This window comes from Hyla sarda, chromosome 4 (assembly GCF_029499605.1).
Source record: "Hyla sarda isolate aHylSar1 chromosome 4, aHylSar1.hap1, whole genome shotgun sequence".
In the NCBI taxonomy this organism is placed as follows: Eukaryota; Metazoa; Chordata; class Amphibia; order Anura; family Hylidae; genus Hyla; species Hyla sarda.
Genome location: NC_079192.1, coordinates 320,899,900 through 320,913,594, shown reverse-complemented (window position 1 = coordinate 320,913,594; position 13,695 = coordinate 320,899,900). Strand labels below are relative to the sequence as shown.

General features: G+C 40.8%; 1 protein-coding gene across 2 annotated transcripts; it reads right to left on the bottom strand.

The window, feature by feature from the left end:
• Positions 1 to 240: 240 nt before the first annotated feature.
• Positions 241 to 12,954, bottom strand: SPRY4 (sprouty RTK signaling antagonist 4). Of its 2 annotated transcripts, XM_056574914.1 has the most exons (3): positions 12,940 to 12,954; positions 12,646 to 12,787; positions 242 to 4,803 (listed from the first exon to the last, which is right to left on the bottom strand). In XM_056574914.1, the coding sequence occupies exon 3, from the start codon at positions 4,766 to 4,768 to the stop codon at positions 3,875 to 3,877; it is 894 nt and encodes a 297-aa protein (XP_056430889.1). In that variant the 5' UTR covers positions 4,769 to 4,803; positions 12,646 to 12,787; positions 12,940 to 12,954; the 3' UTR covers positions 242 to 3,874. The 2 variants fall into 2 exon arrangements, with proteins under 2 accessions (XP_056430890.1, XP_056430889.1); XM_056574915.1 differs by lacking the exons at positions 12,646 to 12,787; positions 12,940 to 12,954 and adding an exon at positions 6,530 to 6,743 and having other exon boundaries at positions 241 to 4,803.
• Positions 12,955 to 13,695: the final 741 nt, after the last annotated feature.

Here is a 13,695-nt window from a genome sequence, read left to right as displayed (position 1 = left end):
CCTGTCCGGTGCACGCCGGAGGGAAACTGTGTTGGACGCCGCACATATGTGAACCAAGCCTAAGAAAGCCCATATATATAACATATAGAACTTAAAATTTTGTGGGTTTGACCAATTTGTGAATAGGGGGCCTTTAATGTAGCAAAACTTAATGTGCAGTATGTTCCAGTGTGTAAAATTATTCATGAACCAACAGTAAAACCCAAGAAAATACAGAAGCAGTTTGGTATATTCAACAATATATAATTATATTTATATATATTTATATATTTCTAGATCAGTACATTCAGTTTTTTACTTGTGTTTTTCTTCACAAACAGAAGAACTCTTACAATAGTAGACTTTTCTAAAATAAATACTATTAAAATAGAGCTTCAAAATAAATATTCTATACAAATGAAACAATTCAGCGTATACATTTCTTCCATGGAGTGAATCTTTCAACAAAACATCTTGAACAGAGACACTTTATACTGGTGTTTGTGAACAAATTGCACATTGGTTATGGACAATGGCATTGCCTTTCCCCCCCCAAACTGCTTTAGTGTTATGCCAGCCACCAACAAAATTATTAGAATACAATAATAAATAAAATTTTGATTCATAATTACAACCTTTAAAATTAAGCTTAAAACCAAACCCATGTACGGCCATAGTGTACCTGTATGCTGGGGAGCAGACATTTTCTTGAGCTTAACCAACTAAACAATTCACCGTGAGGACCTCATGTTATATGTTTCAATAACAAAAATGTTTCACACCGAATCAATAAGCCACTATGTATACGGATAAATAATAAGGCTATGTAAAAGCTGGTATATGACCCAGGAAATATCTGCCCCATCTGAACACAGGTTAATGAAGCAATTTTAACTCTGGGCTGTTCTTAGTATACTATGCTGCAATAAACTCTGGGGTGCTGCAAATATAAACTGAATTCTCGAAAAAAAAAATTTCACTGAAAACCTTAAAAAAGAAATCAAAATTGACAAATAACCTAAGAAGTGTACATGATTCATTGTTAATCCTTATACAGGTTAGCTAGCTTATTTATTTGTAAGGGATTGAAGAAAAAAATAAAATAAAATAAACTATGCTGCTTTCTTCCAAAAACAGTGCCACTCCTGTCTTCAGGCTTTGTGTGGTATTACAACTTGTCTCTATTCCCTTTAAAGGGGTACTCCGCCCCTAGACATCTTATCCCCTATCCAAAGGATAGGGCATAAGATGTCTGATCGGGGGGGTCCCGCTGCCGTGGACCCCCGTGATCTCGGCTGCGGCACCCCAGACATCGGTGCATGGAGTGAACTGCGCTCCGTGCTGGACGACTGGTGATGCGGGGCCAAGGCTCGTGATGTCACATTCACGTCTCGCTCGTGATGTCATGCCCCCTCCCATAAACCTGCATTGAGGGGGCGCGGCCATGACGTCACGAGTGGGGCGCGGCCATGGCATTACGAGATGCTCTGAATGAACACCGGGTCCAGCAGAGAGATCACGGGGGTCCCCAGTGGTGGGACCCTTGCGATCAGACATCTTATCCCCTAAGATGTATAGGGGCGGAGTACCCTTTTAATGGAACTGAGCTGTAATACCATGCATAAACTGAGGGCAAAAGTGGTGCTGTTTTTTGAAAAAAAAAGCAGCTATGTTTTTTCTATTCCTTGAGGTGACATAATCTTACGATTTCTTTTAATAGCCTGTGATTGCATGTAAATACCACCTTATAAAGATGTTTCTGTTCATGTGAACAGGGAAATACTGGAGTTTGGCACTTAAAATATCACTTTTTATGGCCAAATGGCTGCACCATGTCATGGATGTCTACGTATTGGGTACTAATAGTCACCCACCATAGCCACATATGAGGAGGATCTTGCTACAAGTGTACAAAGATCATATAATTATCAGTGTTTGTCATTGGCACAGAATAACTAGAGAGTATTTAAGGTGTAATGATACATAATAATCAAACTAAGAGAAATATGTCCAAACATTCAGCAAAGATCTCAATACCAAGGCAGTTCACTGTCCTAAAGGGGAAACTTCATGCTTAACAGAAGAATAGGAAGGGTGTCAGTACCTTCTTAATACAAAAGTTTTTCATCCTGCTATTTAAATAAAAAATATTAATAATAATAAATATGTCTAATATGACAAAGTGCTAGATCTGCAGCAGTTTAGAAAAAAAAATCATATACAAGAAAAAAAAAAATGAAGAGTGACCTGTTTAGTAACCGCTAGAAAATATATTATTTTTGATAAAGGTTTAAGTCACTTGTAGAAAAAGCTGCTACTTGGAAAATGAATGAAGGGTCGTCACATCTTGTACCATTAACCCTTATGGGTTTTGTAACATGACACAAAGGAGTTGTGTTGCATAAAATGAGATTTACATGCAACAAGTCTATGTAAATTGAAGACATCCATATGCTAATGAAGTTTCCCCGTTAGCACAGACACCATATGGTATCTTAGCGAGACTAGCACCTAATAAGTTGCCAGAAAGAATGGCTGGTTGCAGTAGAGAGATGCCACAATTCACCCTTGTATGAGCGGGCAACCAGAAATCCTACAGATAGCTATATAGAAAATATAAAAATAGTACTACCACAGCAATAAACGGGCGAATTTCCCTATAGCTCCGCTGACCTTTCCCTGGTAGATATAGAACACTAAAATATACATATTTGTATCTCTCTATGTATATTTACACAGATATACAGGGTGCTATCTTACAATAGGGCCAAGGCAGAGAGCAGCAGCAAAGGAAACAAATAAAAGGTAACATGCAAGTTTTCGATTCCCATAATAATGAATGAAACGGAAGCTGTTATTTTGTTATTGTGTGTGATGGCTAAATGTCCCTCCATGTTACTTGCTTTTTCCTGAACACTATGCTTTTGTTGTCTCTGGTTACAAAATGTGTATTGTGCTCTTCTATTCCCAGCAGTAGTGCAGATGTCCTGCTTTATTAAACGAAAGAAGTCCTGCAATGCACTAAAGTGTGGAAGGAGAGGGGTTAACCTGGAAATAATGGAATTTGCTTTACATGAATGATGACCCAGGGCTGGGACTTTTCACGAGTTAACCAAATGAATTCTTCTTGAGATATGAATGCTTTATATGGCGGTGGTGGGGGAGCTGGTACAACCTCCCCTCACGAGAGAAGATTTTCTCATCTAGTGAAGTGAGAACGTTTTCCCCATCCACGGTAAGGAGTGTAAGAGAGGGGTAGCCTGGCTATTAATAGGCAGGGTGGAACATACACAACATAGCGGACGAAGGATAGTACATTCCTTCTTGCCACCACCATGCCGATTGCATCAGTACCCTTGGCGCTCTTATCTCCTATTTGCCTACATTAGCCAAAAATATAAAAATACTTGTGTAGGGAAACTAATACATGTACAGTATATAAAAAATACAAAAACAACAATAAACCACAGACACAAAAAGGTTACACAACAAAATTTCAGCAGGCCCCCCCCCCCCCTCACATCAACAAAGGTGTGGAGGAGCCCTAGACTGAAACTTTCAGCTTAAAAAACAAAGACAGAAGCTTGTGAGGAAGAACTGGAGCTGGCTCTCTCCCATGCTAACTGAGAAGCACAAATCTTGTTTCCTAATGGTAGCTGTAGATAAAATACAGGTAGCTAGTAGCTTCAAGATACCTCCTATGGCTATCTAGTAAGCACACAGGATTTGGAAATGGTTCACAGCAGCTGCAATACACACTAGGTATGTGTTGCTGGACCCCCCATATGTACGAAATCGGAATTTAAAGCCTCAGGTGAGAATATTCTGTCTGGAGTCTTTTCATTTCCTGCATGATGCATCTTTGTAACAAAATTCATGAAATAACCACATAGTCTCAGAATGGCTTCTCGGGTCTGCTGACTGCTTCTGGTGCTTTGCACATGACACTGTTTGTATTTTTGCACCGGCAACCAGGTCGACTTGCCTGGTCATAGCATTTCTGTGAAAGTTTAACACACCCAGTGGCTGGAAGATAGCAAAGCAAGCAAGGAAGGACCAATGATAAGGCACTCATGAAAGACCAGCGAGCACAGCAGTTGGAGTGAGAGCAAGAACATGGGTGATCTGCACAGGAGCCTTCGTCATCTTCATTGGTGCAGTGGTAGAAGACTCCCTTGACCAGACACATGCAAGTTGAGTAGTTGACCAGATTCTGTGCTGAGCACAGACATTCCTGGTTGCAAACCCAGCAGGAAGGTAAGGTCCGTGGTGTGGTACAGTCTTTGCATTTACATTTACCACAGGCCTCACAAAGTAGATAGTGCTTGTCTAGTTCTTGGGCCAAAGGTCCTTTGACATCCTGAGGCTTACAACTGATAACTTTAGGCTGTATCCTTACGGCCCTGGGTGGTGACTGATCCACCACTGGTGGTGGAGCCATGTGATCCAAGAGTCTCTGATCTGAAGAAGTGCTACTGCTGCTGCTGATAGAGCTGGGACGCCCGCTGAATGATATCCAAGGGTGGGTGATATCAGCCTCACACCTCTGCAAATGCTGATTGACAAGCATCGGCTCATGAGGACCCCGACTGAGTTTCTGACTGGCCAGCTGGCTAAGGGCTGGGTTGTCAATATAATCATTTTCAAGATGTGTGGTTTTCATCTGATCGATAGGCAGGATGGTAAGAGGGTGTTGTAACCTCCCGTATGGAACTCGCCCATCCAGTAGAGGCTGCACCATGACTGCACTGGGCACAACAGTGATGCTGTGAGGAATCCTGGAATCCATTGGCCTACGCTTGATATGAGTATTTCTTAGTAAATCTGAAAAACAAAACAAGAATGTCTCTTTAACTTCATATTACTAAACACTTAAAATCTAACACATGGACTTTCAGGTTTGCTAAAGCTCTTTATTTGGAACATAGGTTCCTTGTTAATGTTTTTAAAAGGAAAAAAGCCCACATAAGGAAAAAAAGAAGACAATGAATTAGATGCACATTATACAAAGGTGCAATGAACAGTACAATGAATACTAATATTGCATTCTATAAACTTAGGCCAGACTGCAAATTATTATTAATAGAATATTTAAAGAGGTTTTCCCATCTCATAAAAGGAAGACAGTGACACATAGTCACCAATTCTGAGAAAGAAGTGAATGGGGCTGGCTGCAGTTCCCTGCACATCCAGTAGACTGGTAGTGGTGCTGCACAGGGACAAAGCAGGGGTTATACTGTGAGATGTGACACATACTAGAGAAATCAGAGACAGGCCAATATAGGCCATGGAGAGGTAGCTAAAAATAGGTAGCCGAATAAGGGAGATAAGCCCATCTGGCCTCACCGGCAGAATTTACAGCTTGTCATTGAGTTCACTAAGCTGGGCATACATTGTTAGCCACATTTTACAAGACACATAGTTTCAATTGGCTCGACTGGGATATTGTACAGACTGCAATATATGAACATTTCAACTGCAATACAGTACATTGACCCCTCGAGCTACGATGGCCCCGACATACAATAATTTCAACATGCGATGGCCTCTCAGAGGCAATCGCATGTTTAAGGCAGCTACAACATACGATGCTTTTTTTGTCGGGCCATCGCATAAACGGCTATCTGGCAGCGCTGACTGCTTCAGCTGCCGCCGGATAGCCGTTTACGGTGCCCCATGAGCTCCGGTGATGTCTCTTACCTGTCCTCGGGGCTCCGGCGCGTCCTCTTTGGGATCCCCTGCATCGTTGGCGCTCTCCATCGTCGTCATCACGTCGCTGCGCACGCTGCCCTCTCATCCAATAGGAGCGGCGCACGTAGCGACGTAATGGCGGCGTCAGAGAGCGTGAATGCCGGGGAAGCAGAGGCCTTACCGGAGCGTCGGGGACACCTCGGGGACGTGGAGACAACGTTGGATGGTGACATCCCGGGTAGCAGTGACGAGTGGTGACGGTCCAGAGCATCGGGGACAGGTGAGTACAACTTCCTCTAACAGTGGTCTACAACCTGCAGACCTCCAGATGTTGCAAAACTACAACACCCAGCATGCCCGGACAGCCGTTGACTGTCCAGGCATGCTGGGTGTTGTAGTTTTGCAACATCTGGAGATCCGCAGGTTGTAGACCACTTTCCTATAATTTACATTGCACGGATCCCTCCACATGCGATGGTTTCAACAAACGATGGTCCGTTTGGAACGGATTACCATTGTATGTTGAGGGACCACTGTACTAGATCGAAGTAACTCAACAACTGCTTTGACTTCCACATACATCAAGGCTGCATCGGTTGCATCATAAATGCATCAAGAAGATCAACTCAACGCCAGTCTACACAATAACAGTGTCTAACAACTAGACTGGTTCACCCGCAACGTTTTTCTTTTCTGTATAAAAACATAGAACACCAAAAACTGCTAAGGCAAATGATAAACTACATGCAGAAGAATATACAATCCAAACAAAATACACAAGGTAAACGGCAGAAAAACCTATAAAAAGTCGTTAAATAGGAGACGTATGAAGATCTTCCTGCAAGTCTGACACACATACCTCTGTACAGATGTGCACATTTCCTACAAGCTATCTCCCGGCTACTCCTCTAACATGCAGCATTGTCTTCATACCAGCTCAAAACAACAAGCACATTTTCATAGAATGGCTGACTCGTTGTGTTGCTTTAGTTTCTGATTTCATCGAAAGAGAGCAGTTCAGAACTGGAATCTATCCAGTTACCCAACAGCTATGCAAGTCAAAAGAGCACAGGAAGCAACTAAGCTTAAATCAAAGAGCGGATACGGCCCGGCTCCAATTTAGAAAGTGCACATTGTTTTCTATGAGACGTAGTGCTTCCTTGTCGAGCGACTTTTTGTTTGTAAGCACTGTTTGAGAACCACTTAAAGGGGAAGTGCACATAAAGGATTATGCTTACTGGTGCATCATAGGAAAACATTTCAAGGCATTACAGTAACAAATAAGTAAAAAATAAGTGACAAGTCTGAAGGCAAGTTCTGCCATGCAATAAAAATACAATAAAAATATCTATGCATAGGGTTTGCTTAGGTCATAATAAATAATTGACCATTAACTACAGGAAAAAGCGTGGACACTGTTAAGCAGGAATGAACATGAGCATGAAAAACAAAAACAAAATAGGCCTTGAATAGTCCTTTCTGATAAGCTACAAATCTGCTTTGTTACGCAGCAATATCAATGTATAACTAGGAACATTTTCCATTCAGGAGTTGGGAAAAGCTGAGTGTCAGTTCCTATGGGATTTACGGTTCCCATATTTGGTTTCTCAGTCACATACATAGGAAGTACCTTGATAAAATAATAACTCAAAAGACTTAAAATTTTCTAGTAGTGGTTAATAAATATTTTATTTGCCCGTATAATGTGAAGGGGTAGTGTTTAATAAGTATTTTCTTTGCCTGTGTAATGTTAATGGCCTTTAAGATCAAATATTTTTAAAAATAGAAAAATAGAAGAAATGCAAATAAGATAACATCTTAAAGCACATAAATGCAAAAACAACTCTAGTCGGAGTATAATCTGCATTACTGGATAGTAGAAAATAATAAAAAGTCTCCTCACCCAGCTGTCTATGGCTCATTGGGTGTTTTTTTTAGAGTTACACCTAACAAAAGATGAATAATTCAGAGTATAGCAGAATATAACACCCTTGATCTCAGTTGCCAACAGTGTAATAGGTTTTCACCGAGCTACAAAAAACAGGAAGCCATTTCTCATTATGTTTATGAGGCAACTGTGTTCTGATCGATTACATATGCAACACGCTGGGCTTATGACAAAACAGGTGACACTAAAGCATTTCAGCGCTTTACAAGCTGATGCTTCCAGTGCAGCCACATCTGTAGTCACAGCTGCTGAGCGCACACACAAGCCCAAGGAGCCCCCCTCATCCCGGATCAAGTACCCAAGTGTCGCCCCTGTAAAAAAAAATAAAGGCGTGTTTGTCTTGTTCATTCGATTCACAAACTCATGCTTGCGGCATACAACCCTGTCACTATAAATGACATTAGGGCTGGGTTCACGCATGGTATTTTGATCAGTATGTTTAGCCAAAAGCAAAAGCGGAACCGACACAGAGAAAAACTATAATGGAAAGATTTGCACCTTTTTTTGTGTTGATACTTAACAAGCAAAAGAGTATGTTTACATATACACAATCTGCAGAGGATTTTCTGATGTTTGATAGATGATTTCTAATGGATTTCTGATAGATGGTTTATTATAGATTTCTGATAAATGCTTTATAATAGATTTCTGATAGATGATTTCTAATAGTTTTCAGATAGATGATTTCTAATAGTTTTCTGATAGATGGTTTGTCATAGATTTCTGATAAATGATTTCTAATAGTTTTCTGATAAATGATTTCTAATGGTTTTCTGATAGATGGTTTGTCATAGATTTCTGATAAATGATTTCTAATAGTTTTCTGATAAATGATTTCTAATAGTTTTCTGATAGATGATTTCTAATAGTTTTCTGATAGATGAATTCTAATGGATTTCTGATAGATGAATTCTAATGGATTTCTGATAGATGAATTCTAATGGATTTCTGATAGATGAATTCTAATGGATTTCTGATAGATGAATTCTAATGGATTTCTGATAGATGAATTCTAATGGATTTCTGATAGATGAATTCTAATGGATTTCTGATAGATGAATTCTAATGGATTTCTGATAGATGAATTCCAATAGATTTCTGATAGATGAATTCCAATAGATTTCTGATAGATGAATTCCAATAGATTTCTGATAGATGAATTCCAATAGATTTCTGATAGATGAATTCCAATAGATTTCTGATAGATGAATTCCAATAGATTTCTGATAGATGAATTCCAATAGATTTCTGATAGATGAATTCCAATAGATTTCTGATAGATGGTTTATCATAGATTTTTGATAGATAGTTTATTATAGATTTCTGATAGATGGTTTATAATAGATGAATTCTAATGGATTTCTGATAGATGAATTCTAATAGATTTCTGATAAATGATTTCTAATAGATTTCTGATAGATGGTTTAGGTTTCTAATAGATGATTTCTGATAGATGGCTTATAATAGATTTCCAATAGATGATTTCTAATAGAGTTTTATAGATGATTTCTGAAGTCTGATTCTTGAAGAATCCACCAAGCAGATCATGATTGATTTCATCTACTTCCAATACATTTGTTTTTGCAATTCTCTTCCTCGGCAATATTGCTAGCATGATCTTAACAATATGTGATGCTACTAAGTAAAAGAAAAAGGGAATTACAACTGGTAATCTATGAAGATAATGATATGATGACATATATAGTGATGTTCCTATGTGATGCTGCATAGAATTAAAAAGGGTGTATAAAAAAGTAATACATAGCATCCTCTACGAGAAATAACCAGATAATAAAGAGAATACTGTCGACATGATGCATACCAGGCCCTCTGTGGCTGCTCTCATCTACATAGCAGGCTAACAAAAAAAAAAAAAGATCCCAGTTTATCAAACCTAGACTAGAAAGCCCTCCATGTAATTGACCACTTCCTCCTCTCACCCGGTCAGTCAGGCAGAGCTATAATAGCTTTGACACATCCACATCCTTTTAGGAGATCATTGATAACCTGCCAGACATTGATAAGGAGGAAACATCACCCACTGAACTAGCACACCGCAACTATCTGTTAAATGTCATTCAGCACCAACCAGATGCTGAAGCATAAAGGGACTTCTATGCTACTTTCCATAGGTAAACCTAATTCACAGCAATCTGACAGGGGCACACGTTAAATGAGAACTCACAGCCCCCTTTTTTTAGGATGTCCATAAGGTCGAACAGAATAGATTGAATAGTGACGATTGGCATAATTAGCATAATATTCATACATTATATAGCAGTATTGGCCAACCTGGGGCAAAACTACAAGTCCCATCATGCCCGGACAGCCAACGGCTGTCCGGGCATGATGGGAGTTGTAGTTTTGCAACAGCTGGAGCTGGAAAGCCTACAGGTTGGGGGAACACTGCTGTACAATATCAATATCATACTAGTATTATGCCTTACTAGCATTTTACTTACTATTAGCAGTAAATGCGTCAAACTATAGTATATACAGTATGTAAGTATAAGAGCTGCACTGCCCTGGTCAGCAACATGATATGGCAACTACAGAAATTACATGTAAAGTTTAATAGTTAATGCCAGAAAAATGGTGAGTGTGCATGCATGCTATATCTATATCTATCTATTATATATATTTTTATATATATATATATATATATATATATATATATATATATATATACAAATAGAAGGTTGCAGAGACACTATAGGTCAAAATATTGAGGATCTTAGTGCACTTTTTGATCAAAACGTGTCATTGATTATACATATATATATATATATATATATATATATATATATATATAAATAATGGAGTAGCAGCACAACCAAAAGAGTGGTGTATATATATATATATATATATATATATATATATATTTACATATGCACAGTTGTTAAAAAAAAAAACTGAAATATTTGTACTGTTAAATCAATTACCAGTGACCACTCCAAGGCGAACTCTTGGCATCAGTGAAGTAGTAAAAACGCTTACTATGAAGAAAAGAAAAAAAACCCAGTAAAAGCTCATGAATGAATCTGTGCTCAGGATAATGATAGAGCCTTCTGCAGTGAATGAATACGCTGAATGGACGGTGACCGCACAATTGGGATTACTAATGGCGGAAATGCAATGGTCGTCCAAATTAATCTGCCGTCAAATATTATAGTCATTAGGAGTGAATATCACAATGTAACATCAGCTACAGACACACAAATAGATCCCAAACCTTTTCTAAAAAATCTATCATGATCTCTCTCTACTGTAGGGCATGTAGCGTTATCTATCTGTGTATTAGGAACACAGGGCTGCGCCATGGATCAAGAAATCATAACCTCTTTTTGGCTTTACGTTTCCTTTTTCAAACAGTAACAATTGTGGAACATCAGTGGTATTTTACACCATGACTGTTCCATTACGACACTTCAACTGGCACTACCTGGCACTGACAGTGCCTCGTACGCCACAGACATTTTTTTATTTATTTTTTTAATCTTTACTGCGCCATAGAAACTCAACGTGAATCCTCATAAATAACCTGAGCTGCTAAAAATGCGCTATGGTATCTTTAACCCCTTTTCGGCCACCTCGCACCCTGTAGTCGATGCTCTCCCGGGACCGTTTCATAAGAGGACGCGATGGCCCTTTAAATGAGCAGTGCAGCAGCGATTTGTAAAACATTAACTGAAGATAAGGTCTGCAAAAACAGCATCTGCTGGCGATTTTATAAGAAGGGAAAACCATTGCCTAGAAATAGGCAGCTGATCCCAGCAATAGATTCCTATAAATCTGCTTCCAGGGCCTGCAGTGCAGTCAAACCATCATTTCACTCAAATATAAAACGCTTCTGCCACCCCCAAAAAACATCTAGTACCACTGTGTCTATGCTTATGACGTCTAGAATTCCTACAAATTCTGCGCACAGCTGTTCTATACATGTGACCCCAATACATATAGACCAGATCCACCCAATATACAGTGTATAAAATCTAGAGCTCAATTTCTAGCCAGTAGAGTAGCGTTTCTCAACCAAGGTACCTCCGGCTGTTTCAAAACTACAAATCCCAGCATGCCCGGACAGCCTTCGGCTGTCCGGGCATGCTGGGAGTTGTAGTTTTGAAACAGCCGGAGGCACCCTAGTTGGGAAACACCGCTGTAGAGCTATAGGATAAGGATATATATATATATATATATATATATATATATATATATGTATATACAAAAATGGCATAGTGATCTATATGTGATATAAGGGGACAGCTCTGAGGTCATCCAATGGGGAGAAGCCCCCAATTCTGACTGCAAAAAGGCTGCAGCATTGCCAGAACAGTACAACGTCTGTATGTGTGCAAGAAACCAGCCTTGGGCCTTCTCTCCAGAATCCTAAAATTCTAGAATCTCTCCTTTAAAAACCTTCCCATCCCCACCTAGAAAAAAAAAAAAAAAAAGCCCCAGATCGTGCATGGAACGTCACATGTAGCATTGGAGGATGTAGGGGCTGCGCACATCTAGGACTGCCTGTCCAGAAATAATGCATCATGCGTCATCGCCAGTATGAAGGGACCTGAGCGGCGATGCACCCAGCTCGCCATCACAGCCGATCACAGGCACATCTGACAGCTCGATCGCTTACAATTCTATCGAAAACAATTCGCAGATCTGTGCAGGCTAAACTGGATTAGGATCAGGACTAGTGTGCGCATAGGCCATCAGGAACAATTTATATATATATATATATATATATATATATATATATATATAATGCAGATCTATATACAGGGGCAGCTCCATGACTACATCCAGTCTTTGGGATCCACCATATTTGCAGTGCAGGGAGCTGGGATCTCCTACAGCACAGCCCTCCCCCCTATGACAGATCAGCAGCAGAGGAAAGCTATATCCAGATCCATGTCACAGCAGCACAGAGGAATCCCCCCCAATCCTGAGATGACCACAGGCCATAAAACACACCTATATGCCCACCCTGCAGAAAGCCCCAAATAGTCTACATAGGGTGCCCCTACCTGGTGCGCCGCAGCAAGGCTCATGTCTCAGTTATCCGAACCTAGCAGTGAACAGGGGAGAATCCTCAGCACAAGTCCTGGCCATCCAGGCTGCATAGCTCCTCCGCTGTCAGCTCCCTTTTGCTTTCGATGTTGCAACTCCCTGGGAAAAATGGCTTTTTTATGAATGGGAGGGATAAGCGCGCTTCTCCTCCCCCCTCCCCTCAGCACGATTCTTATGAATGGGGTGGGCGCAGAGCAGCAGTGCGCCTGCGCATAACCTGATTTCTTTATGAATGGAGACCGGAACCTAACCTGTGCGTTCGCTGCGAGAGCGTTCACTGGCTTTTATGAATGGGAGAGTCAGCTGAATAAACCACGAGTGTATCGCAGGGCCCTGGAGGAATAGAGGGGGAGGGAGGAGGAGGAGGGAGCTTGTGCATTCACTGGGATATATGGGAAGCAGATGAGCCCATCTAGTGAGCTATTAATATCCTGTCACAGTGCTGGGAGGCTATGAGGTGGACGGGCCGCCATTATCATGTGAACAGCGGCTTCCTGACTCGCGTTTCTCCGCAGTGTGGTACCTGGCAGCAGCAGTAGGTAACCCTCCCCCCATCACCAGGGCATAGACGTGGGCGGCAGCTCAGCCTGCAGTACACATGGAGAGGAGAATTGATTTCCCATGATTCACAGAGGATAGTGTTCGTTCACCTCCAAGGGAATCAATGGGAAGAGGATGAACCACTCTGCAGCCCCCACATGACAGGGCAGTGTTTCCCAACCAGGGTGCCTCCAGCTGTTGCAAAACAACAACTCCCAGCATGCCCGGACAGCCTTCGGCTGTCCGGGCATGCTGGGAGTTGTAGTTTAGCAACAGCTAGAGGCACCCTGGTTGGGAAACACTGTGACAGGGCTTTATTCTGTATAGCCCACTTGGACTGCCACCTATGACCCCACGTCCTCACACAGACTAAATAGAAAGGAGCAATGTCCAGATAACACAGGCAACGATGGACGCGTTTCAGTATTCTGCCCTTAAAGGGCTTGTCTGGTAAAAACAACCTATAA